This window comes from Myotis myotis, unplaced genomic scaffold (genome assembly GCF_014108235.1).
Source record: "Myotis myotis isolate mMyoMyo1 unplaced genomic scaffold, mMyoMyo1.p scaffold_m19_p_9, whole genome shotgun sequence".
NCBI lineage: Eukaryota > Metazoa > Chordata > Mammalia > Chiroptera > Vespertilionidae > Myotis > Myotis myotis.
The window spans coordinates 19655784-19683032 of record NW_023416401.1 but is presented as its reverse complement, the minus strand read 5'-3'; the positions used below and the strand labels follow the sequence as shown (position 1 = coordinate 19683032).

General features: G+C 49.2%; 1 protein-coding gene across 2 annotated transcripts in view; it reads left to right on the top strand.

Annotated features, from left to right (window-relative positions):
- The window catches only part of MOCOS (molybdenum cofactor sulfurase), a 41366-nt gene extending 14698 nt beyond the window's left edge, over positions 1 to 26668 (top strand). The window contains exons 6-16 of one of the 2 annotated variants that reach the window (XM_036322060.1): positions 343 to 542; positions 4862 to 4978; positions 6448 to 6660; positions 7251 to 7496; positions 9770 to 9932; positions 13135 to 13213; positions 14069 to 14193; positions 19299 to 19404; positions 21751 to 21889; positions 24930 to 25034; positions 26468 to 26668. In XM_036322060.1, coding sequence (XP_036177953.1) covers positions 343 to 542; positions 4862 to 4978; positions 6448 to 6660; positions 7251 to 7496; positions 9770 to 9932; positions 13135 to 13213; positions 14069 to 14193; positions 19299 to 19404; positions 21751 to 21889; positions 24930 to 25034; positions 26468 to 26620 — 1646 coding nt within the window. In that variant the 3' untranslated portion in view covers positions 26621 to 26668. Of the gene's footprint in view, positions 1 to 342; positions 543 to 4861; positions 4979 to 6447; positions 7497 to 9657; positions 9933 to 13134; positions 13214 to 14068; positions 14194 to 19298; positions 19405 to 21750; positions 21890 to 24929; positions 25035 to 26467 lie in introns of those variants that run through there. The other variant, XM_036322059.1, reaches the window with a different exon arrangement.
- Positions 26669 to 27249: the final 581 nt, after the last annotated feature.

The window sequence follows — 27249 nt, the reverse complement described above, 5'->3', positions numbered from 1 at the left end:
TCCCCAGGAAAGATATCAACATGGCACCCAAATGCAAGTGGCAGGGTCTGACAGGGCCAGGGCACCTTGAAAGTAGATCGACAATGTCAGTTTTCCAATAAAAGATTTATATATATATATATATATATCAGGTGTTCCCATGGGAAAATTCAGCAATGGTAAACTTGTTTAGTACCAAAGACCTAAACATTTATAGTATGGGCAGTACCAAATATTTACAAGTATTTAAAATCATTAATATCAGGTCCAAGTTTGCCAGTTATAATAATCTCTCTTTTAAGAAACAAGAATGAATGTTATATAAGCTACTAATTCTCTCCGGCGTTTTCTCCTGTGTTCGAGGTGGCATGGAGCATGTGCAGCAGCACACCTTCACCCTGGCTCGGTACACCTACGCCGCCCTGTGCTCCCTCCGGTACCCCAACGGGGCCCCGGTGGTGCGCATCTACAGCGACTCTGAGTTCCGCAGCCCCGAGGTGCAGGGCCCAGTCATCAATTTTAACGTGCTCGACGCCAGCGGGAACGTCGTTGGTTACTCCCAGGTGGGTTTTCTTTCCGTCGCACCCACCTGTTCACAGCAGGATCGCTCTTGTCTGGGACTCAGCAGCCCCCCCAATCCCGAAACGTGCAGTCAAGGCCTCGGACCTTGGCAGGAGCTGTGACGCAGCCCAGGCTCGGCTGCGGAGGCCAGGCCCCTGCCTAGGAAGCTCTTTGCAAGCATGTCTGCTTAGTCCTTCAGTCCTCTTTATCCAGACAGTAGTCAATTGCAAGTGGGAAGAGAGAGGCGCGTCTCTGACAGCAGTGCAAAGGGACAGAGCTGCTAGCAAAGAGGACGCCCTAAAGTCATGTGGACAGGAAAGCAATGGAGACCAAGCACCATGTCCGAGGTCATTGATGTACAGACAGCTTGGTAGCCCAGAGCGTATCACAGTGTCATGCAAAGTCATAGGCGCGCTCTCACCATTTGTTTGTATGTTGCTTGCAACTCAGAACTCTCTCTCTCTCTCTTTTTTAATTTTTTTTATGACAAGTGGAAACAACGTCCTTAGTACCACAGAAGCCCTTGCTTGTGCCACGGCTCACGCATAGCATGAGTTCAAAGGCTTTGGTAGGTTGGTTGTAAAGGCGCTTCTGCAGGTATATCCTTTGTATCTATTTTCTCATGAAAACAGTGCTAGTAGTGCTCTGTAAGTCAGGAACTGCTTGCATTCTTGCCATAGTTGAGTAAGCTGGTCACTGGCCAGTCTTTTAAAAAGTCCAAAGTCACACCAAGCACTCAGACATGGCGGTTGGCGGTCGCTGGATGGGGTGTTACAGACTGGGCGTGGGGAGCCCTGGTCCTTCCCAGAGCCCGGGTTCCTGCAGCTGCTCTGCGAGGAGCAGATGTGACCATCAGATACCTTTGGAAGACGGTTGCCTTCTTCCCTGGAAAGCTGCTATCCCCACACACCTTTGTCAAACCCAGAATTTCTCAAACAAAATCCATTTCTCAAGGAATAATTTTTTCCTTTTCTGAATAGCCACAAACTTTCTGAGGAATAAACTTGAGAAATATTCTTCTGGGTTTTCACTGGTGTTGGGGACACAACCATCTCTTGGGTAGGTTGACTGCAGACCCCCTAGAGCCCCTTAGCCATACACCTGAAGAAGCAGCCCCAAAACTACTCAGAAGCATGTAATTTGAATTGTGTGTGTGTGTGTGTGTGTGTGTGTGTGTGTGTGTGTGTGTGAAAAATGCATGGAGACAAAAGGTTTGCCTTCTTTGATATGCTATTCTAGGTCATTGGTAAAATAAGTTTTATTCTTTAAAAAAATGTATTTGTATTGATTTCAGAGAGGAAGGGGGAGGGAGAGAAAGATAGAAACATCAATGATGAGAGAGAATAATTGATCAGCTGCCTCCTGCATGCCCCACCCTGGGGATCAAGCCTGCAATGGGAATCAAACTATGACCTCCTGATTCATAGGTCGACACTCAACCACTGAGCCATGCCGGTCGGGAAAATAAGTTTTCTTCTTAAACCTAAACTCAGCTTATGTTTCCTGAGGGGTAGAGGAAGATGGTGTGAAGTGTGCTGTGACAGGTAGCACGGGGAAGAATTCCCATTTGCTCAGAGATGCTTCAAAGAAGAGGGACTGGCAGGGAGAGGGAGCTGCCTGTTCAGGCTCCTCACTGACTTCACCAGGAATGTCATTCCCACAGCCGAGTGTCTCCCTCTGTGCGTTTGTGAAGGAAGCTGGTCCCACGTGTAGATTCCGGGGTTGAGGCCTGGCCAGCTGTGCTGGTGCAGGAAGCCCCGCTGTGTTCCTCCTGGGCTGAGGGAACTTTGCAGTGTGGGGACCAGATGGTGTCCTGGTTGGGTTTGGCTGTCCCTTTCCAGGGTGTGTAAAAAAAATGTAGCCTTCTCTGAGAAGCCTTTGGGTTCGTGTTTTAGACATCCAGGCCTCCTATTTTCATTCTGGATTCAGATTCTCACTGCCTCTTGCTGGCTCTGGGCACTTGAGCAATTAATTCAAACTCTCCATGTCTATATGAAGTGGGGGTAACAATGCACTTGCTGATAGTGTTGTCTTGAGGATTAAATGAGAGACACAGACAGCCCCTTAGTACAAGGCCTGGGATGAAGCAAATGCTCAATAAACATTGAGCACAATACTTCTTGGCGGGGAGTCCCGGGTGCTACCTGGTGGTCAGGCCTGTTCCTCACCCTCCCTGGATGCAGGACTCATCCAGCCACAGCAACCTGCACCTCGCTGGGCACATAACAGGCCTGTGTGGGACTCAGCAGGGTTGAGAGGGAGAGAAAACTCAGCCATGATGGGAAATTTGGATGAAGGGAAGTATGGCCCAAACAGCATCTTTTACAACATCCTCTTCTAGGTGGGGTTCCTGTCTCTTCCCCTTGAATCTTGGTGGGTTTACGACTTGCCCTAACCAATAGAATGTCCCAGGTGATATTGCATGCCTTTGGAGGCTAGGTCAGAACAAATGATGCCCGTTGGCCTTGTTCCCTGGGCCACTCACTTTTGGAGCCCTGAGTGACCATGTAAGCAGTTCTTCCCTGAGGCTGTCCTGCTGTGAGGAAGCCAAGCCGGGGAGAGGCCACGGGTGGGCACAGTATGGTGGCAGTGCTGTTTTGAGCCCGCCTCGCTGGGGAGGCCAGATGCACACATGAGTCAGCCAGTCTCCAGGTGAGTCCACCCTCCAATGCCACCTCACTCCCTGCTTTTGAGTCCCCCCAACCGAGACTTGAGAAATTAAGAATCAGAGTCAGGTCACCCTCTCTGTGCCCTTTCTCAATTCCTGACCCACCGTAGTCGGGAGCACAATAAAATGGTTGTTTTATTCCACCAAGTTTGGGTGGCTTGCTTCGCAGCAATGATAAGTAGGAGTGGGTGGGGGGGAAGGGTGTCATGGGTGACATCTGATTGAGTGTGGCAGGAGTTGGGGTGGGGGAGTGAGGCGCTTCCCTAGGGGCACCATTGCCACTAATCCCTTACTAGAGTGCTGTTCTAAGAATGTCCACCAGAGGGCACTATTGCAACAAATCCCTTCCACCCTGGGAATGGGTTTGGGCAGACCCAGAGGTGCTGCCAGGTCTCCTCTCAGATTCCAGAGATGTCATGATCGGATTTCCACATCACTGAGCTGTTCCTCAGGGCTAAAGGAGTGGAGTTGGTTTTGGAGGCCTCTTGGTTCAGCCCAGAGAATAGCTTCTTCTCATTCTGATAGTCCAGGGGAGACAGCTATGGTCTTGACAAGACAGTTACCATTGCCAGCACTGCCCAGCCAGGGCCCAGGCTGGCCCAGGCGACCTGTGGTCTGCAGAGGGCGCCCTATCCTCGCGGCTGCTCTGGCGACCCAACATGTGACTTCCCAGGGAGGAAAGTTCAAGGGCTTACCCCACTGGTCAAGATGTATTTGTCTCCCTGAACGCAGTTAGGTGACTCCCCTGAGTTTAACCTGAGTCACCGGGGCTGAGGCCCCTCACTGGGCCTCCAGGCCCTTGGAGGAATGGAGCCCTTGGCCCACAGCAGAAGAGCTGGGACAAATGCCCCCCATGCTAACCCTGCCTGTGTGTCTTGAGTGAATGTGAATCACCTCCCTGCGCTGCCAGGGGGACAGAAAAGCACCTTGGAACTTCTGGATTGAACAGCAGTTCTGGGATTCAGCCCAAAGTTAGGACATTATGAAAAGCAAATTGATAACACACAAGCTCAACACAGTGATGTCTTCAGTCCAGGCTGTGAGCTGCTCTGAGTGGTAGCTCAGCTGGGCCTGCTCTGGAATCAACCCTGTGGCAGAGGGTGCCGAGGGGCTGCCCATGTCGTGCTCAGGTTCTGTACTTATTCATCTCCCTTGAAATGTGTGGGCCCTAACTTGGAATTTTGGCTTACACTCGATACTTTCTCTCTGTATTTTTTTTAAAGTATTTTTTTTTTTTGATAGGGGGGGAGAGAGAGAGAGAGCGAGCGCGTGAGAGAGAGAGAGGTTTGTTGTTCCACTTATTTATGCATTCATTGGTTGATTCTTGTATGTGTCCTGACCGGGGACTGAACCCCCAACCTTGGTGTATCAGGATGACGCTCTAACCAATCAAGCTACCTGGCCAGGGCGATACTTTCTCTTTTCTCAGGCAAACATCTCTATCCCACTGGATAAACCTTAATGATCAGTAACATCTTATACAATGTGTCTAGTAAACTTGTGAAGATCATGGCACTTTAGAGCAAACTTGCAGGCTCCTGTTTTCATTTTATTGTTAGGAAAGAGAGGTCCAGATAGGGACCCAAAACTCTCCCAGGCCACCGAGTAACGCCGGTCATTCCTCACTGGCTCCGTGTCACGTTCAACCCGCAGGTGGAGAAGATGGCCAGTCTTTTCAACATCCAGGTGCGCACGGGCTGCTTCTGCAACACGGGGGCCTGCCAGCGGCACCTGGGGATCAGCGACGAGATGGTCAAGAAGCACCTTCAGGTGGGTGTCAGGCCCTGTGGTCCTGAGGCCCAGACGCTTGCTGGCAACACCCCAGGGTGGTGCCCCCGAGAATCCCGGAGGCTGGCCTCGTGTCGGGTGGGCGCTGGCTCACTTTCTAAGCCCACCCTGTGGATGTGCAAAGGAAGCAGATCAACAAACATGGAAAATGCTTCGGGATGGTATCTCCATGAGTCATTTGTTACCTTGAAGGCAAAATGTAAAGGCTGAAGAGGGGTTTTGACAGGGGGCCCTTAATTAGCCCAGCCCGATCAGGGTGAACATCTCCAAGCTGGAGTCCCCTCGTCCTGGGCTGGGTGAGGGGGGGACCCTCCCAGGGGCGTTCCACGTCCATCAGAACCCCTCCCCCGTCCCTCCCCCTGCACTGAGGATTTCACTTCAAGGGAAAGCTGTTTGGAACCCTTTCATAACAGTTTGAGTGGCAGAGAGCCCTTATTTATTTAGGAATAGTTTCAACTTGAGTTTTGTTTGGTTGCCAGTAAATATCGCATATATTAGATCCCGACCAACCACGACCCGGTTTTATTTGAGAAGAGGGAGAGGGAAGCTCAGAACACAAACAGGGAAGTCCAGGTGGGATGCTTGATCCTGTGGAATGAGTGCGGGGCCCCACCTCCCTGGAGGACTGACCCGGATTAGGTGCTGGGAGGGGGCGTCCTGGGCAGTGACCAGCACCGGGGGGCCCGGAGCTCTGAGAGGCATGGGGACCTCTCGCCTTTCTTCCCCCGCCGCCCAGCAGGGACCCTCGAGCTTCCTTCGGCTTTGGCTCTCGTAGTGGCCTCAGGAGGGTGGTTCATAGGGCAGCAGCTCAAAGGGCAGCTGCCAGGGATGCAGGCCTCCCTGGTTCTGAGAGGCTGAGGGTGTGGCCAGCGGGTGTCCTCCCACCTCAGCCCTGGGTGGACCCTGAAGGTGAGCCCCGGGCGCTGCGGGAGCTTTGGTCATCTTTCCATACCCCTCTCTGCCAGTCGGCTTTGTGCGCAGCTCGCAGCTTGGGTAGATGCTTTCCGCGAAGTGTTTCCTTTAAGCCAGCGGTTCTCAACCTGTGGGTCGCGACCCCTTTGGCGGTCGAATGCCCTTTCACAGGGGTCGCCTAAGACCATCCTGCATATCAGATATTTACATTAGGATTCATAACAGTAGCAACATTACAGTTATGAAGTAGCAACGAAAATAATTTTATGGTGGGGTCACAACATGAGGAACTGTATTTAAAGGGCCGGAAGGTTGAGAACCACTGCTTTAAGCTTTTAATGGCCCCTGGAGATCAGTATTGACCCCAATTTGCACTTGAGCAAAGGGCGATCTAGACAGTGAGCCCTGCTTGCGGGACGACGTCGCAGGCACGCAGCCCAGGTTAGAGGTGCGATTCCATTTTCTGGGTCCATTTTATTTTACAAGATGAACGAAATCGATCTGTGAGGAGCAGCTGACTTCGTTCCCTTCTCTTCCAGGCTGGTCATGTCTGTGGAGATGACGTGGACCTCGTCGATGGGCAGCCGACAGGGTCTGTGAGGATTTCATTTGGATACATGTCTACTCTTGAGGATGCCCAAGCCTTTCTCAAGTTCATCATAGCCACCCGACTGCGCCCGCAACGTAGCCAACCTGTTCCTCAGGCCGCCTCTGGGGAGGCTGGCACTGCACCAGCAGAGAGCGAGGCTCAGAGCACCGTGCCCGCCACTGTGCCCACCACTGTGCACACCACTGTGCACACCACTGTGCACACCACCGTGCCCACCACCGTGCCCGCCACTGTGCCTGCCACTGTGCACACCACTGTGCACACCACTGTGCCCGCCACCGTGCCCGCCACCGTGCCCACCACTGTGCACACCACTGTGCCCACCACTCTGTCCACCACCGTGCCTGCCACCGTGCACACCACTGTGCCCGCCACTGTGCCCACCACTGTGCACACCACTGTGCCCACCACTCTGTCCACCACCGTGCCTGCCACCGTGCACACCACTGTGCCCGCCACTGTGCCCACCACTGTGCACACCACTGTGCCCGCCACTGTGCCACCACTGTGCACACCACTGTGCACACCACTCTGTCCACCACCGTGCCTGCCACCGTGCACACCACTGTGCCCGCCACTGTGCCCACCACTGTGCACACCACTGTGCCCACCACTGTGCCCACCACTGTGCTCACCACCATGCCCGCCACTGTGCCCACCACTCTGTCCACCACCGTGTCCGCCACCGTGCCTGCCACCGTGCCCACCACCATGCCCGCCACCGTGCCCACCACTGTGCCCGCCACTGGGCACAGACCTAGTCCCTCTCCTCGGGAAGACACCCCCACAGCCTCCAGGGCCGGGAATGACTGGCCCCCTGCCGTGGGTGCTGTGTGTTTGCGCCCGCCTCTACCGGAGGCCACCAGGACCCTGCAGGCCCCTCCAGAGAAAGCGGCAGCAGCCCCGGGTGGGGGCCTTGGGCCACATGTCATCACCAACCTTTTCCTCTACCCCATCAAATCCTGTGCTGCGTTTGAGGTAAGGGTTTAATGGCAGAATGGGGAGTGCTTGTTTTTTTGTTTATAATGTGGGTCTTTTTGGGCAACGTGAAGAAAAAAGTACAGAATGTGAAAAAAAAAATGCAGAAAATCCCACTCAAGGTCAGAGTGTTGTGCCGTCTGAAGAGCCGGTCTATCGGACTCTCTTGGTTTGGGCTGACCTTTGAACAGGGCTCTGCCTGCAAGGACCCTTGAGGGGACCCTGAGTGGTGAACGCCTGCTTACTGTTTTTATTTCTTTTTATTTTTATAATATATTTTTTTATTGGTTTCAAGGAGGAAAGGAGAGGGAGAGAGAGAGAAATCAATGATGAGAGAGAATCATCGGTCGGCTGCTTCCTGCATGCCCCCTACTGGGGATTGAGCCCACAACCCAGGCATGTGCCCTTGACCAGAATCGAACTGGGACCCTTCAGTCTGCAGGCAGGTGCTCTATCCACTGAGCCAAACCGGCCAGGGCCCACCTGCTTACTGTTGATAATTATAGATACAACTTTCAGCGAATGCATGGGCTGCCTCCCTAATGTAGCATTTCATGTGCCTTGTTTCATTTGATTCTTAAAACAATAATATGAGGCGCATGGTAATATCATCCTCATTTTGTAGAGATGGAGCCCGAAGGCCACTGAGGTGAAGCGCTTTACCCAGGTCTGACAGGGCAGAGCAGGGATTTGAACCCAGGTCTGTGACTCCTTATGCAACGTGTTCCCCTCAGCTCCCCCGTGGACGTGAACTATCCTCTGTCTTAAAAGCAGCTGGCCTGGGGTCACCCAAGCTGGGAGACTGGAGTGCCTGCCTCACCCCCCCCCGCCCCCCGCCCTTCCCCCGGCTGTGGCCAAAGTGCGGCTGCCTTTGTCCAAGTCCCAGGTCCAGGTCCCAGAATCCCAAGTCTCTGGGGTGACAGGCTCTCTGGCTCTTGGTCAGACATACGGGGGTCAAGGCTGTTTGTCACCTGCTTTTCGGGGTGTCCCACAAAAGCCTGCCCTCCAGGCTGAGCCATAAACAAGCAAGTTCACCTCCACTTCAAAACGGAGGCAGGTGGGGACTCCAGGTGCCCTTGCGCACAGGACTGTCTTCAGAGATGGGTCCTGTTCCGCGGGACAGCTACGTCGCACGCAGCACGGGCAGCAATTGCTATCCCATTTTACAGATGAGGACACTGAGTCTCAGTAGGGTTTCGTACATTGCTCAAGGTTTTCCATCCCTCTGCTCTTTCAAAAACGACACACTGAACACCTGCTACCTGCCAGGCTGTGGGCCAGAGCCTGGTGGACAGTGATGAGCAAAATGGAAATGGTTCCTTCCCTGGTGGGGGGGCGGGGAGGGGCACTGTCTCAGAAGGGAAATAGACAGAGACCAAACACCACCAAGTGAATGGAATGACACTGCTGATGAAGGCCAAGACGGCGAAGGTGGGGATGCCAGAGAGAATCCGGGTGGGTAGTCCATTCAGGCGGCTAGAGCAAACCTGTCAACTGGGTGGCTAATGAACAACAGACATTATTCCTCACAGTCTGGAGGCTGGACAACCAACGTGAAGGCACAGGCAGATTTGGTGCCCGGTGAGCACCCACTTCCTGGTTCACAGACAGCTGCCTTCCTGCGGTGTCCTAACACGGGGGTGAGGGAACTCTCTGGGCCTCTTTGAAAAGGGCACTAATCCCATTCATGAGAGCTCCACCCTTGTGACCGAGTGACCTCCCAAAGGCTCCTCCTCCCAACAACTTCACATCGGGAGTTAGACTCTTAATATGAATTCTGGGGGGGACACAGACATTTAGTTCACTGCAGTGGGGTACTTAGATTATATTTGGAGGTGGCAGGAAAGGCTTCTTGAAGAGGGGACATTTAACCTGAGACCTGGGAGTCAGGCATACAGAGAGAGGGGGAAGAGCATTCCAGGCAGAGGGAACAGCATGTGAGGAGACCCTGAGGTGAGAAAGAGCCTGGTCCATTGGAGGAACCGAGAGAAAGAGTGGGGGGTGGTGAGGAGGGATTTGGGTGCGGTACCGCGCACATGCCTCACCTACTGAAGAAACGGGCTGAGATGGAGAAGGGTGGGTGTGTAGGGTGAGTGGAAGGTGTCTGGGTCCTTTGCGTTGTCCTCTGGTTTGACTTTCTTCCTCCCCATTCTTCCTTCAGGAGTATGTGCTGACTCCCTGAAGTCCAGCTGTATGGGCGCAGCCACCGCGCAATAATGTGAAGGTCATTGCCGAGGAGCCCTGGCCTACAACGTGCTTCCCTTTTTGTTTAGGTGACGCAGTGGCCTGTGGGACACCAAGGGCTGCTGTACGACCGGAGCTGGATGGTTGTGAACCACAACGGCGTTTGCCTGAGTCAGAAGCAGGAGCCACGGCTGTGCCTGGTCCAGCCCCGCATTGACCTGCAGCAGAGGATCATGGTCGTTAGAGCCAAAGGTGGGAAAATGGGTTCCTTTTCACCATGCAGCTGTCAGAGTGCCCTTTAGACTCCCGTGAAAGGAAGATAAGGCTTTTCCGCCACCAAATATTGAAATGATGCCTAGAGGAGACAACAGAAAGCTTGTTCCTCTCTTGTTGTGGGAATTTTCTGGGGAAAGGTAAAGACCTGAGGGTCCAATCAGAAACTGAAGAGGCATAACTTCTGGAATCACGTGGTGTGCTTTTCACTTACATTCCTTTCATATCCTTCAGTCATCATAATACAGAGTGGGTAAAAGTAGGCTTATGATTGTTTGTATGGAAAAAGACAGGCAAGATATGATTATTACAACAGCTTTATTAACTCAAAAGAATGTCACAGTGGCACCATGCACTTAGGTACAATCTCATAAATGCTCAATTGCCGGCCTTCATTCTTGACACGTCCTTGCAGTCTTTGGAAATCAGTAAAGAAACCTGAATTTCAGTGACCTGCTTGGGTCAGCCCCACTGCCTCCTGAGGTGGTTGAAGTCAAACCTACTTTTGTCTCTACCCCCCTCCACCCCGCCCCTGTATGCACTGCATGCTTTCATTCTCTCTGCTGGCTTTTATTATAGACTAGTAGCATACATAAAATTACAGACCAGCTCTGTCCAGTGGAACTTTCTGTGATGGTGGTATATTCATTCTCTATATTGTCCATTTGGTAGCCACCAGTCACACGTGGCTACTGAACACTTGAAATGGGGCCAGTCGGACAAGAGAACTGAATTCTAAATTTTATTTAATTTTGATTAATTTAAATTGCTGCATGTGGCTAGTGGTTACAGTGTTGAACAGCACATGTATTTTGCAATTATATATTTGTAATTATATTTTGATTGTAATGCCATATATTCAGTTCAGGAGAATTTATGTAATATAATATTGTCTTTTATATATAAACTAGAGGCCCGGTGCATGAAATTCATGCACAGGATGGGGGGTGCGTGTCCTTCAGCCTGGCCTGCACCCTCTTGCAATCCCGGACCCCTCAGGGGATGTCCAACTGACAGTTTAGTCCTGATCCTGCAGAGAATGAATATTCTAACATTACAGAAAATTCCACTGGATAGAGCTGGTCTGTAACTTTATGTATGCTACTAGTCTATAATAAAAGCCAGCAGAGAGAATGAAAACATGCAGTGCATACGGGGGCGGGGTGGAGGAGGGTAGAGACAAAAGTAGGTTTGACTTCAACCACCTGCGGGATCGGGCCTAAACCGTCAGTTGGACATCCCTCTCGCAAGCCAGGACCAATGGCTCCTAATCGCTTGCCTGCCTGCCTGATTGCCCCTAACCACTCTGCCTGCCTGCCTGATTGCCCCTAACCACTTGCCTGCCTGCCTGATTGCCCCTAACCCCTCTGCCTGCCTGCCTGATCACCCCTAACTGCTCACCTGCCTGCCTGATTGCCCCTAATCACCTCTGCCTTGGCCCCCACCGCCGTAGCTTCACCTGGAAGGTCACCCAAAAGGACGTCTGGAAGGTTGTTCGGCTGTCCAGTCTAATTAGCATATTATGCGTTTATTATTACAGATAGTATTTCTCTTCATTTAAGACTTCTTTACTTACTCCAAGAATTTAATAATATTTTCCAGAAAACTTCTGCACATTTTTGGATATATAATAGTTTGAGTATTTTGAATATTATTTTTTCTATTAAATCGGTTATGAATGCCATATAGAAAAACTATTGATGTTTGTATATCAATGTTTTACCCAGATTATTTTCTGAATTCCTGTTAGTTTTCTTAGTTGATCTGAAGATTTTGTCACATGTTCTATGTAAATTGGCATATTGTCTTCTAAAATGATAGTTTCATGCCTTCCTTTCTAATGATTATTTCTCTTTTAAAAAAATATATTTTTATTGATTTCAGAGAGGGAGGGAGGGAGATAGAGAGAGAGAAATATCAATGATAAGAGAGAATCATTGATTGGCTGGGTCCTGCACTCCCCACACTGGGGATAGAGCCCACAACCTGGGCATGTGGCCTGACCGGGAATTGAACCGTGACCTCCTGGTTCATAGATCAACGCTCAACCACTGAGCCACTGCCGGTAGGCTCTTTTTTTTTTTTTTAAATCTTACTTCTTGGCCAGGCCTTCTTGTATAATGTTGTAACAGTGATGGAAGAGATCCTTCTTTATTACTGATTTGAGTAGAATAGTTCTAAGGTCTCAAAAATAAAAATGATGCGCACTGATTTGATTTGCCGGGTTAAGTAGTTCTTTTCTTATTTAGCCAAAAGTTTTGTCACGAATAATAGTCATTTCTTATTGAATGCTGTTTCTGCATCTCTCGGTTATATTTTTCTCCTATATTCTAGGAGTGTGATGTCTACATTAGCAGACTGTCCAGTACTACAGTATTCTTGCATTCTTGGGGGAGAGAACACGCTACTTGGCAATGATTTGTTGATACATTTGGATTGCTGATTTTTAAAAGTATTTTTATACCTATTTTTATTAGTGAGATTTGATATATTACCTTCTTTTATTGTATTTTTCTTGTTCAAGTTCAGGTACCCAGGATAATAATACACAGAAAGATTTGAGTGGAATATTTTACTTTCTACTCTTTGAGTAGTGTGTACATCAGTGTTAATTAATATTATTCTTTAACCTGTTACATACAGGTGTGATATACTCCTTTATATGTATGATGTATCTGTAACAATTAAAAAATAGCTTCTCAACCCCTTTGACATAACAGACTCTTTGAAATAATGAGGATTGGTGCAGGAATCTAATTTGATGCTGACTCCTAGGGGCTACCGAGAGTTGACACCCTATGCTGATATCTTTGTAGAATGAGCCTTCATGCCTGCCTGCCTATTTCTAAAGAATTTTAGGTAGCTTAGAGAACAATGACTGTGGGATGTGCAGTCATCCAGAGGTAGAGAAAACTTTCAAAGGAATTTAGAGTGTTCCTGGGACCCTGGATGTGGCCGCCCACTGCAGGATCCCCTGCTAAATTCGCTCAATGCACAGCTGTGGGGCACTCATCATGCCGAAGAGAATCTGTTAGAAGATTTCCAAGACCCAGACACTTATTTGATTCAACCAGTTTCCAGGGTCATTAAGATTCTTGTAAATTTCATAATATTAGACTTTAACTAACATAGTTGTTCTTTTTGCTTGGTAATAAATTTGTCTCTAACCTTTGCTCATCAGGAATGGAGCCTATAGAGGTGCCTCTTGAGGAAAACGGTGAATGGGTTCAGATTTGCCAAAGCAAGGTCTGTGCGGACAGGTGAGACTGCAGCAGGGAAATCTCAGGTCCACCTGAGGAGACGAGTCCTCTGCTGAGTCCTCCATCCCACCCACTGCCGCTGCTGCTCCCCAGGGCGCACTCCACTCACCCCCCTGGCTCCCTCTCAGGGCTTTGCACTCCTGTTTCCTCTGCTTGGAATGCTCTTCCCCTATTTATACCTCCAGGGCTCGCTCCCTCACCTCCATCAGTCTCACTGCCACCTGCTCTCTGCGGAAAAGCCCCTTTCTCAGAGGGGCACCGGCCTCCCACAGAATCAGCCTCTCTCGCTGCTGCCGGGCTGCAAGCTTCTCCTTAGCATTGACTGTTACCCAACCTTTATCTCTAGTCCCTCCTGCTAAAGTGCCCACTGGGGAGAGCGGGGCTCAGCCTGTGCTGCTTCCTGCAGAGCCTGGAACAGGCTGGGGGGGAGGCATGTGAGTGAGGAACCGGGGAACCGTTCAGGGGAGGCATGGGGGGCCTTGGTGGGGTGGCTGCTGTAGAGTGGTGAGGGTAGCAAAAGGCCCATCTCTGGGTGCGAGGGCTTCTTAGCGCAAGATAATGCTCTGGAAAGTCCCAGATTCCAAGGTTGTCTTCTCAGTGGCTATAATGTAAAGAAGGTGTTTCAAGAGGAACGTCTAAACCCTTTTATCTGATCTTAAAGCTTTGCACAAACCCGGGTCTCAGGTCTTGCTGTGCCTTGGGAATCTCCCCGCAGCTTCCTAAGCCTAATTCTAGGCTTCCTTTTGGCCGGGGCTCAATGATTATTACAAAATGTTATATTACTCTTTGCCATTTAGACTGTTATGAAATAATATGATACAACATTCACCATTCTTTTTTTTTTTTTTTGGTCAGGGTAAATACTCATTATTGCGGAGAAAAAATTTCAAGCTGGTTGTCAAGGTTTCTGGGCCGTCCATGTCATTTGATCAAACAAAGCTCGGACTTTCAGAGAAACGCAAAGAAGAGCCATGGCAAAGGTATATGGCATTTGGGATTGTCCTCAGGGCACAGGAACTCGGGCTTGCCTTTGCATGCATCCATGGTCAGCCCGTGACGCGGAGTCACAGGGCAGCTTGCTCACGTACAGAAAGTGGGGCGGCCCCCCTTCGGCAGAAAGGTCCCCGAGCCCCAGGTCAGCAGGACCCAGGTGTGGCCTCCTGAGAACCCTGAGAGGCCGGGGTGGGCTCCCAGGCCACCGCGTCGCCTCTGCTCAGCCCTCTGCCTCAGCCACGCGCGTATTGCGTATCAAGAAGCACACTTCCGTTTTGTTAGATGAAAATATTGGTAGCTTGCAAGGTCCTAAGGAGACCTGGGTTTCTAGTCTTGGCTCCGTCTCCAAATGGCGGGAGGCCTTGGCTAATCCTTGGTGCCTCAACTTCTGTTGACCTCAGCTACTTAGTCTTGAACACGTTTGACAGTTTTCCTGCCGAAAGCTGCTATTAGGGGGAAGTGAGACAGCAGAGAGCAAAGTACTTTTCGCGTTAACAGTACCATAGAGGAGGAATGGACCATTTTCAGGCGTCTGTTTAATTCTGTCTTCTCGGGGAGCCTTGCCTGGCTGCTCTCCAAAGCCCTCGCCTGAACTTCCCCAGCTCCCTTCGCTGTTTTATTTTTCTCTGTGGCACTGTTCACCTCCTCTAGGCCAGGCATTTGACTGCTATGCTGTGCATGTCCGGCCTTCCCTCTACTAGACCATAAGTGCTGTGAGGGCGGGGACTTTTGTCTGCTTTGTTCAGTGTTGCATCCCCCATGCTTAGAACAGCACCTGGCAAATAGTAATTGCTCAGTAAATACTAGATGAAGGAAGACATGGGTCATTGCTGCATTTCTGGTTTGTGCAGGGATGACCTGCCCCAGTGATTAGCTCTCAGAGAGACTGGTTTGTAAGCCCAAATAGCATTTTGATCATATGGGGACCAGGACTGGGGTCTTGGGACCTGCACAGGTGAACCTATAAATCCCTGAAAATGAATCAAGGAGAGAAGAACCAAAGGATGTAATCTACTTAGACCTTTACAAGTTCTGACAATTTTTCATGTCATGAGCTATTCAAGAATTTGAGTTGCTATGTGATGGAGAAGGGGAATAGACTTACGCTCATTTTTCGAGGAGGTGAGCTGGTGGTGCCTGGGCCTGGATTAGCTCAGAGTCATGATTAAATGGGAGAGAAGTGGGCATTTTCATGAGTAGAGACACACAGGAGTGGGATTCGTCAGGACCTATGCTCCCCTTATACATGATCTTATTTAATACGTTCCAGTTATTCATAACTCTTCCTGTTTACCTGGGGCCTAGCCAGGTCCTCAGGAGGCTGGCTGAGATTATTAAGCAATGGTTGTGGGCCTTCAGTTTAGAGGCACCGACTCACCAGCAGACGGCGACACTACAGTAAAGGTCTGTGACTCACCTGCAGTGAGTCATGGAGGGCTTCAGGGAAGAGGTGAGTTTGGAGCTGCATCTTAGCAGGAGAGTAGGCGTTTTCCAGGCAGAGAGAGGCAGGAAGGTTACCTGGGAGCAGCATGGCAGGGTGTGGCATTTCATGGGCTCAGAGAAGGGTTCAGGAAGGTTGGATGTGGCTCAGGGATAAATGGGGCAGAGCTGGGCTGAAGGGATGAATGTGCAGCTGAGGAGTCAGGAAGCACTAGCTTGTGGTTGGGGGAACTCACTGAAGAATTCTATGTTCTGGGATTTCGTGATGTTGTGTGTATTAGAAGGACAATCCTGGCAAGGTATGGGGAGCTGCATCCGAGAGGGAGAGGAGGGAAGGGGATAGGCAGGAGATGGCTATGACTGTCCCAGTGGAACATGGGGCCTGGCTGAGGCAAAGGTGGGCACAGGGAGAGCTGTCTCCTGCACTGGACAGGACCAGGGAGTGCCAGCTTGTGACTATTTCCACTTCAAGGATGCCACTTATGGAGGCGAGATCTCTGATGGTCCAGGCCTCAGGTCTTCAAACATATTTGCATTGGTACACCTTAGAAGAATTGTTTTAAAGCTACATTACCTCCTACATTTTTACATTGTCATCTAAATGTTAAAAACAAGTTAAAAGAAGAACCCAAGCTGGCTGCAGAATAGGTGGAAGGTACACTCACCTCCTCCCAGGACCAAACTGGAATTACAACTAAATTATAAAACAATCACCCTGGATAACCAACTGAAGACTAGCTGAACAGAAGTCTTATAACCAAGGATTTACAGAAGCAGCCACAAGGAGACTGGTAGGAAGGGCGGAGACATAAGGGCTGGCCCCGTGAGCACCAGGGCTGGTGGCTGAGATTCCGGAGGGATGTCTCAGCTGCAGAGGTTCCCCTGAGAAGCCTGGGGTCTCAACCACATGTCGGGCTCCTTAGCCCAGAGCCCCAGCACCAGGAAGAGGCACCATGTGACATCTGGCTGTGAACAGCAGCTGGGATTCTGTCCTCTAAGGAAAGACAGAAGTCTGCTAGAGACACAGGTGCCCTCTTAAAGAGCCAGCACTCAAAATCTTGGTCGCAGCCACTCACCCTGGGCTCTGGCAGAGGGAGTGCAGAGCAGACTAGAGTCCTGTGAGGGGAGACTGGTATTTGTGGCTCTGGGGAGAGAGCTGAAGGGATAGCCGCCAGGATTCCTGTGCCGAGTCCCGCTCCCACACCACAGATGTCATCTTTCTTGGGTCGAGCACTCCCCTCCTTGGAGTCAGCCTGGGGGAAAGCAGCAGCCCCACCTTCTGGACTTCCTGTTTCCCCACCCTGCTGGGCTCTCACGGGGCTGAGGAGTCAGCTGCCTGGGCCAGGGTGTAGAGGTCTAGGCGATTTCTAGCAAATTATAAATGTGGCCATTTAAATGAAAACTCATAGATTATCCTTTTAAACATTAGCGAGTGGAATCTCAATACCATAGAGATTTGATTCCATGAATATTCACTACACACACACACACACACACACACACACACACAAACTGTCTTTTAATGGTCAGAAATTTTATATCTTTCCTTTTTCTTCTTCAACTCATATTTCCATTCTACTTCTTTAATGGGGTTTTATCTCAGTGTTACATATTTTATGCTTGAAAATCTTTCCTTGATCACCCTATCATATTTATCTAAAACCAAGATCCTATATAAATTGGAATGTATAAACATTTGTAGAGTTTACTGTGATCAGAAGAGTCCAAGTGTTAGGAAATTTCTTACAGGTTGACTTATCACAATTTTTAATAGTATACAGTTGATCAAAGCAACAACTACATATTATAAATTTCAAAAGACAGTGAAAACACTGTTGAAAACAAATCTCTTAATGAGATGGCTGGGCTCCCCGCCATTAATTCCCATATTAATGAGTATCTGCCACCTATGACCAGCATAGCTGGTGCTCCGCCTTGGTTCTCTTCTGCAAAGCCTTATCTGAGTGAATAAAGAGCTGGGGATGAAAGGCGGTTGGTTGACCTGCTGTCACTGAAACCTTTTCCTGAGTCACAGGGATCTCACATTAAGATGACTTTAGTCATGTCACTTGACAACTTAATCAGGTGTGACAGTTTTGTGGAGAGCAAAGAATGGGAGCCCATCTGACCTACAGGCGGATCATTCACCCAGGCTTTAGAGAAGTTCCTTATCTCAGCACAGGCCCCAGGGATTTGAATGGGCCTTTGTTTTCCGACTTGGAGACTGTCAGCCCCCAGGGGAGGGTGCCCAGGAGAGGTGAGCCTTCCCTCTGTGAAGGGGAGAAAGGCCTTTTGTGGAGGGGCTGGCGTGCGCCCCCTTCTCTGAAAGCCTTTGTAGCAAAGAGGGCATTGGGGAGTGGAGGTTCTGGAAGGTGATTCTGTAGAAGGATCCTTTCTCGTGTATTCCGGGGTCCTCAGACACTGTTTGCAGGGACCTCACTAGGCTTTGGCCCAGCCAACCCTTTCCATCCACATCTTGGATAACGACAGCGATGGTGTGCCCCACTTGGGAGGTGGGAGCTGGGCCATAGGCTCCAGCAGTGCTGGGCACATTTCATAGTTTCTTTCACTCTTTTATTTTCCCTTTCAGTAGTTTTAAACTTGTATTATTTATTTCTGAAGTCAATTATTTCACACTTTCCCAAGGGCGAAAACCAGCTTTCCCCTAATTCAGGAGAGCTTCTTGGGCCCGTGGACTCATTGAGGCCCTGCTCCACCTGCTGCCCATCCCTCCTCCTCTGAATGTCGCCCCCAAGCCTGTGCTGGCAGTTTCGCTGCAGCATTTTATTATTATTACTTTTCAGATAAGTAGTGGAGTATTCTACGAGCTCATTTTTTTTTTTTTTTTGAGAGGTTTGAGACAATTTAAGACAGGTTGTCCTATTTCAAGGGCACCACTTTTTCACTTGTAGAGATAGTCTCTATTTTTAAAACATGACGGTCAATGGAGCATGATTCATTTGCAGTCCAAAAAAGCAGCTCTTCTTTTATTTTACTTTAAAACATTTAAAATTTAATTTCATTAAAATTATTTTACTGAGGTATAATTGACATATAACGTATTAGTTTCAGGTGTACAACATAATGGATTCAATATCTCCATCTATTGTGAAGTTATCACCACAATAAGCCTAGTTAACATCCATCACCACAACCAGTTACAAAATGTTTTTTCTTGTAATGAGAATTTTAAAGGTTTACTCTTCTGGCAACTTCAAATATGCAATACAGTATTATTAACTCTAGTCACCATGCTATACATTACATCCCAGGATTTATTTTATAACTGAATGTTTGTCTCTTTTGACCCCCCTCACCCCCTCACAAATTTTGCTTACCTCCACCCTTTGCCTCAGGCAACCACCCATTTGTTTTCTGTATCTGGGAGATGGTTTTAGCTTTTGTTCTTTAGATTCCACATATAAGTGAGATCATATGGTATTTGTTTTTCTCAGCCTGACTTATTTCACTTAACATGATGCCCTCTAGGGCTACCCATGCATCACAAATGGCAAGATTTCCTTCTTTTTATGGCTGAATCATATTCCACTGTATATACATGTACCACATCTTCTTTACCCAGCCATCTACCTGTGAGCTCTTGGGCTGTTCCCAGGTCTCTTCTTTTAAATACCCACTCCATCCCCTCCAGGGCAGACTGCTGGAACACCAGCCACCCTTTCTCTGGTGAATGAGGCCCAGTATCTGCTGGTAAACAGATCCAGTGTTCTGGAACTTCAGCAGCAATTAAGCGCCAGGTAAGAAAGACCCTTTTACTATTTGCTATTTACCTCGGGAATAACATAGAGGTGTAATCACTTACCCTGCATGTAGCCTGGCACCTACCTGGGGAGAGAGTGCCTGGAGTCCTGGAGTCCAGACTCTTCATGAGACCAGAGAAATCACAAGGCCCTTTAGGGAAGTCCCCATTAATCTTTCTGAGTGTTCGCCTTTGTCTTCCGATGTCCTTCTTGATGCCCTCAGGATGCTTAGCAGAGAACCCCAATTCTCATTTTTCAGTCATTCCATTTCTTAACATTTGCTATAATGGAATTTCTACCAACTTGTTCTAATTTCATTGCCCACCCTCCCACTGTCTTCTGTCCCCGAAGAGCCTTGCTCTACTTCCGCAGTCCTCGTGAGGGAAAAGAAGAGTGGTTAGAGAGCGTTCACAGTTGTGATTGTAGATGTGACTTTTGGTACCACCAGACAGATCCGGCACCCCTGCCTGTCCACTCCTGCCAGTGCTCTCTCTCCCAGGAGTCCTGGCAGTAGTGAGAGGTCAGCAGCTCTACAAGGGGTCTTGGTAGGTCCAACCCCCCTTGTTGTTTAGAGGAAATTGCTGTCCAAGGTCATCAGGCCATTAGGGGGGAAATCACTGTTATGAGACAGCTGGACTGCTCATTCCTAGTCCCCAGGACTGAGAGAGGTGTGCACACGCCTGTCAGCACCTGAGCCGGGGCTCCTGTGCCTCTCACGTGCCACATGCCCCTGTGCATCTGTGTGCACACTGTGTGCAGAAATACACAAGTACAGCATAATAAATGTGACAAAGCTAGGCTGTTTGAAGCATAGTCATTGGCAAAATCATACAACGTTGTTCCCTTGCCATGGCCTACCTCACCCTCATGGGAGCAGAAGTGTGACACGGCTGGTACTTGGTGCTCACTGAGTTTTAGCTGCACTGAGTGACGCTCCACTCTAGGTACCCAGAGCACTGGAGGAAGCAGGTCTGCGGTTTCCCGGGGCTCTTGGTATAGAAAGATAGGAGGTGAAACAGGCTTGCTGCAACCCTGGTTCCTACCAGGAGGGAACCACGTTTCCAACAAGTTGGTTTTGTGTACGGGGATGGGTGGGACAGGTGAGCAAAGGTAAGAGAAATAGTCCCAGGGCTAATACCTGGGACGGTCCCTGGGGCCCTGGTTGGTGTATCTCTGCTCTGTTTTCAGATTTGCTGGCTGCTGCCATGTACATGTTGATAGGACAGTTTTTGGACATAACACTTTCCCTTTTATAAAGCACAGAAGGAAGGTTTATAACCAGGAGGGCAAATCCATAATCAAAGGGTTTTAGGATTGGCAAGTGCTAACTCTCTCATTTTGGATGAGAAAACTGTGGCCCTCACAGGTCATGGGAGTTGTTTGGTTAGAGGCAAAGCTAGACTTAGCCATCCTGCTCCTGACATTCCGCCCTCCACTCACTGTTGGAAGGGGGCTGAGGCACAGCTGTGGACCCCTTCCTCCCCCAGAGCCTTTCAATCCTGTCTCCAGGGAAAACTCCCGTCAGACCAAAGGATTTCTCCCAACTTAATTTAAAAAATACTTTTGTTGAGTACAACAAAGTGCAAAATCCTAAGTCCACAGCTCAGTGAACTTCACTGATGGACCTTCCATATAACCACCGCAGGTCAAGTAGAGAACATTTCTAGTACCTCAGAAAGCTCCCTCTACCCCTTAGCCAACCCCACTGAAGGTCAACAGTGTCGACTTCCAGCATAGGTAGTGCTTTCTCCCTGGGGTGTGTGTGTGTGTGTGTGTGTGTGTGTGTGTGTGTGTGTGTGTGCAGGGAGGTGCAGAGAGCCATTTTACAGGACCTCCTGGCAGTAAACAAAACCTTTACACAAGAATTAGAAAAATAGCATATGCTAGTTAAATTGCAAACAGAATGGAAGTTAGGAAATAAATATAAACCACATTGCTTTACGATGTTTTAATATTCTCCAAGAGTGTGATGTCTTGGTAAGTAAGCTGGACACTCTTTCAATGTATCCTGACTCACCTTGTGGAACTGGTGTCTTCTCAGTTCATTTACTCAACCTCTGTTCACCTGGTTTCCAACATCCTCCACGTCTTACACAAAGATCTACTCACCCTTTGCTCCACATCTTGTGGGCCTCTGCCCAACAGTCATATCCCGAAGGAGACCACTGAGATCTAACATGTCGGTGCCGCTTGGCCTCAAGGTAAAAGTGTGTCCTGGTCATGCAGGCCTCTGGCCAGAGCACATTCGATGAGTCAGGTTTTAGTGGTGGAAACACTGAATTGTTACAGCGGCGTAATTATCCACACTCCCTTCCCTTACCCTTTTTGGCCTGTCTTCAATAGTGATGAGAGCGGAAGGGAGGAATTATTCCCAATGACAGAGCTCATCTCACGTTTCCGTGCCAATATTATTACCAGTGGAGCAAGTGCTTTTGAAGAAGAGAAATGGGAGGAGATTTCAGTCGGTTCCTTGCATTTCCAGGTGAGTTCTGGGAAGTTCTGTCATCCTTCCTGAAGGGCTGTGAATGGAGACCAAATCCGAGGCCAGGATGGTGGCAGGTGGGAACCCCTCAGCAGGAGGGTGTGTGACATCTGCGTTCTGCACCGCTCCTTGGAACGACCCATGCCAGATTCTTGTTCCAGCATCTAGAAGGGTTCAGCAATCTGGAGAAAGGCTCTGTGTGTAACTTAAAGAATCCAGAGACGAGGCATAATTTTGAAAGGCATTTGGGGGTCAGCGGAGCTTAGCTAAAAGGAACTAAGATCTCCTCGTCTCAGGACCCCATGCTTTTTATTAACACAAATTGTGCTGAGGGCAGGTGGAGATATACACTTCAAAGGGTCAGGGTTTAGTATACAAAATCCATTTGGGGGAATTAGCCTACGGCTGTTCAGGTGTTTGGCCAGTAGGAGGCAATAACATGTAGATTAAGATGCCCTGAGCTGTCTGGCAGCAAGCAATCATCCCTTTTCAGGTTTGGGGAAATGCCTTCAGCCATTCCCAACAGGTGACAACATATGTGACTCAGCCCTTATTGAGTCCCCAAGTTCCATCAACGTTTTGATGAAACTCTTGAAATTATGACATGCTAGAATTGGCTTCCAGCAACCCACCCTTACTTCCCACCAGGGTGAGAGAATGTGCCCCCTGCAGGTGATGGAGGGCTCAGTGCAGCTCCTCCGCCCCCCCCCCCTTGCACCCCCCTCCCCCGGCATTATGTCTAGGCTTAAATTCTGTTTTCTTGGAATACTGTGTCTCTGAGAAGTTCGTCCTGCTGAACTCGGTGGGCTTTTTGGCCGTCTGAAGCTCGTGGAGGAGGACCTCAATGGCTAGTGGTCCATCAGTGCAGTGGCTGCTGCGCCTTCTCCCCACGCTCCAGCTTCTTGCCTTGCTGGGAGGAGCTTGCAGTCAGAGGCACAGCTACCAGGACGCCCCCTCTCCCTAGGCTTTGGGAGCATAAGGCACCCCCTCCGACCGTCCCCCAGACCGGAGCCATTCTCTCCTAACTCGCCAGCCCCTCCAAGCTCGTCAGCCCGCCCCTCTGCCTGTGGTACCCACCTTCTCTCCATTCCCTACACAAGCCGAGCTTCCTGCCTCAGGGCCTTTGCCCATGCTGTCCCTCTGCCTGGCACATTCTTTCAGCAGCTACTGCAGGGTCTCAGCTCAGATGTTCCCTCCTGGAAAGGGTGTTCCTGACCACCACATGGCAAGCTCTGCACAGCGCCCACTTATTCCTTCAGAGCATACAAGGCTGGGACCAAGTCTGCTTTGTTCCCTACCACACCTCTAGGGCCTAGAACAGCCCTGGCCCGAGTCAGTGCTCAATAATTGTCGAGGTAATGAATGGACAGGAAAGGTCAGGAATAGCTAGGGGCAGGGGGATGGGTCATCTGCACTGCGTGTGCCGGTTCTTCAGCGGGGCCCGAGATCACGTTAAGAATAGCAGTGCCAGTAGCCAGTTGTATAACGTATCTCGGGGCTTCTCATGTTATCATCATGACAGTTTCCACGTCTGAGCACGACTGAGTGCCAGGCCTGTGCTCGGCTTCTTGGAAATAGTACCTGGACTCCTTATCAAATCCAGCCAAGGAGCCGGTGGGAAATGAGGCCTGGCGAGGTCAGGTCTGCCGAGCGTCCCAAGGTAAATACCGGGCAGAGCTCCCTCATGGCGCGCCCGCTGCTTGTGAGGCCCGGAATCTTGACTTTGGTACCGCGGTGAGGTGTGTGTCCTCTGGCTTAATGCCCGGCAGCCAGAATAGGAGTGACAGGTAGAGGCCAAGGCGCATACCCATTTGGCTGAGTGTGTCTGATTTCAGTGCTCACCTTGTGCTTGCCCACGTGGGAGCAGAGGAGAAAGTGGTTATGAGATAATCAAGTGCCTTCGTACCTTTCCTTTTCTTTTCTGTTGATTTCAGAGAGAGGAAGTGAGAGGGAGAGAGAGAGAGAGAGAAACATCAATGAGAGAGAAATAGCAATCGGCTGCCTTCTGCACGCCCCTGACTGGGGATCAAGCCCGCAGCCCAGGCATGTGCCCTGACTGGGAATCAAACCAGCAACCTCCTGGTTCATGGGATGATGTTCAACCAACTGAATCATACCGGCCAGGCATCCTTTGTACCTTTTCTGTGTGCAATGAAAGAGCATCTTGTCACTAACCGGCATTCTTTCCTTTTTTAATGCTAACATTTTATTTAAAGCCCTTTATAGGTTAATTTTAAAAACCGTATGAGCCCAGCTGGTGTGGCTCAGTGGATTGACGTTGTCCCAGGCACCAAGAGGTCACTAATTCGATTCCTGGTCAGGCCTGGGTTGTGGGCTCAATCCCCAGTAGGTGGTGTGCAGGAGGCAGCTGATCTATGTTTCTAACTCTCCCTCTGCTTTCCTCTTTCTCTAAAAAAAATCAATAACAACATATTTAAAACACACACATACACCAAAAGCCCTGCATGATGTATGTCATATTTGTAGTGTGGTTGGCTGAACCATTCTTCTCTACTGCCACATTTCCCCTAGTATAAATAATGTGAGAAATATCCTTGTACATGAATCTGTGCTTGTACTTCTGATTCTTTCCTTGTGTTGAATTCCTGGTAGTCAAGGACATGGACACACTCAGGTTCTTTCTGATGACTTCCTCACAGAGACTCAGGGCCGGGTCTGTGGCTGTTAATCTTCCCCCGGTTAGTCCTCCCATCATTTAGTTCTTTTCTCCCTGAGGGGTCGCCAACATTCCCGGGTAACCACCTGAGATTCGCAGCCACTCTGGTTTCTCTGCAAAGCCCCGAAGCAGCAACCTCTCGGCTGAGAAACAACTACGGATGACTGCCCAGTGGCCCTGCGAAGGGGTGACACTTTCTGGCTCCTTACAGTTAAGAGTATCGAGCATCTCTCTGTGAGTCTGACGTTGGCCGGGGGGTGGCCTTTTACAACCCAAATCCTCTGGATCCAGAGTCATCCCTGCAGAGTCGGGGGGTCTGGTCACTTTCATGGCAACGCTGTCTTTTCTGTCCTCACCTCCCAGGTTTTGGGGCCTTGTCACAGATGCCAGATGATTTGCATTGACCAGCAAACTGGGCAACGAAACCAAGATGTTTTCCAAAAGCTTTCAGAGAGTCGAGAGAGAAAGGTAAGCATGACTGCAAAGGACGGTACCCCATTTCAAAATCCGGGTGTGTTACCTCCCCAGAGTTACATCCCTCATAGCGCCGAGTAATTTTTAGAAGCAGGAAACATTCAAAGGCTGTTGGGCCACCATTAAGGTTCTGACTTCATCTGTGGCACCATCTTATCTTTCCTTTCTGCCTGTCTCTTCACTTGTATGGGGCTCTTATTATGTGTATTTTTAATGCCCTCAAATCATGTTGAAGAGATATGGAGTACAAGTCAAAGTGAGTAAGTGGAGTAATTCTATTTTTGGATTATTCTTTTCTTCACTGCAGAGTTCTTATGAAGAGAAAATGCCTTATGGGGTACAGAGTAGCTGCATAGAAACAGTAATAGATTTCACTGTACTAAGCTTGTAAGTCATCTTCTTGAGGGTGAAGATGCCTGGGCGCTGTCGTGGGGTCCAGATGATAAAAGCTAACCTTACTTATTTCCACTGTTTATTAGAACCGTTTGTTTGCAAAGAATTCCAGGAAGTCAAGTCAGCAGTTAGGCTGCGCAGAGCAATTCTTGAAAATTAACTGAAATAATGCAAATGTTTAATCTCCCTCCAGTAACACATTGGCAGGTTAAATCAGGGTAAAATGTTCTGCACGGCTTCCTGTGTTTCTCCAAGACCAGGGTTTTGTGTCACAGTATTTGATTGACACGCTCTCCCTACAGATATGGGGTAGATATGGTCTTCAGAGATGTTGCACTTGAGCATTATACCAACACGTCTGTCTGCTCAGCAGAGGCTGCTGTATCAACGAGGGGCATAGGGACCTTGAGCCTGCCCCATGCTGCCAGGAGATGGGTGGGCACAAACACTGTGATACATCAAAGCATCTTAGAATTCTCATGTGCACAAATCTTTTATTTTTTTAAAATTTGGAATATTTTTAGATTTACAGAAAAATTACAAAGCTAGCACAGAGAGTTCCTGTGTACTCTTTGCCCACATGTGCACAAACCTTAAGGAATTAATTTGGGGCCTGGAACATGGGGAGCGGGTGGCCAACTGATGTTATCACAGAAATGAACAGGTCTGGGAGCACGTCACCTACGCCAAAGGGTTCTTACTGGCTCACCGGCGGTGATGGCAAACCTCGATCAGACTGCATTTTGGACCCTCCTTCTTTATTCTGGAGAAGCTGGAGAATTTACCTGGCATCACATGTTCTCATGGAAAATGCAGGGTAGACAGGAAGGAGGAAAAGAGTGGGTCCAGCCATAAAGAATATGGGGTGACTTGGGAAAAGACACCTTAGAATGAGGGTCTTTGGAGTCTGCAATGAGGATCCCCCTTGTTTCCCAGGACATATAATTAAATATGTGACTTAATTTCAGTTGAACATTATTTACAAAATGTTTTCAGCCGCTAAAGTAAAATAGTTGTTGCTGCTTTGTCCACAGGTAAACTTTGGAGTGTACCTGATGCATATGTCTTTGGATATTTCTTCTCCATGTTTCCTGTCCGTAGGATCTCAGGTGCTCCCTGTGTTGAAAGAAAATGTAGAATGCCACGATTTACCTGCTTCTGAGAAACATCAGAATGTTGTCTCCTAAGATTCTTTTTTTTCCAGCTTAAATTAAAATTTCTCTTTTCCAACTATCTCCACTTTTACTAAGATCATCATGTGGCTCAGTAGGAAGGACTTGGTCTTTTGAATGAGGAGAGTGCTTTTCCTCTTGGAGGTGGATAGCCCTCTCTCTCGCTTCCCCCTTCCTCTCACTCCTCACTCCCCACCATGCACTGGCCCTGCTCAGGAGGGCAGTTTCGAGGCCCCTGTGCTCTCCACAGGGCAAATTCGGCAGGAATGCCACACCCACACCCATGTATTGGAAGTATGAGTTTTAATGAGATGAGTTTCATGCATGAGATGCTCACTGGGAATATTTAACCTCCTTCATTTTGCCCTTTCCCACACTGTTACTTTGTCTTTAAAAAGAACCTTTAGGTGCTCTTCAGCCCCCTGTATGGAAGAAGTAGTCTAATTTTGAGGGAGTGAGAATGTGCCCCCCTCCCTTCCATGTGCATGGAGGCGGTGGGTCTATGCTCAGGGCTCCTGAGTGTGACTTGTAGCCCTGTTCCTTAGCAGGGGTTCGGCCAGGATATCCATGTATTGAGCAACGGCACAGGCCATTGACCCCTTCCTCTTGCTTCTGATCCCTGCCCACCGTTCCTCTCCCACTGT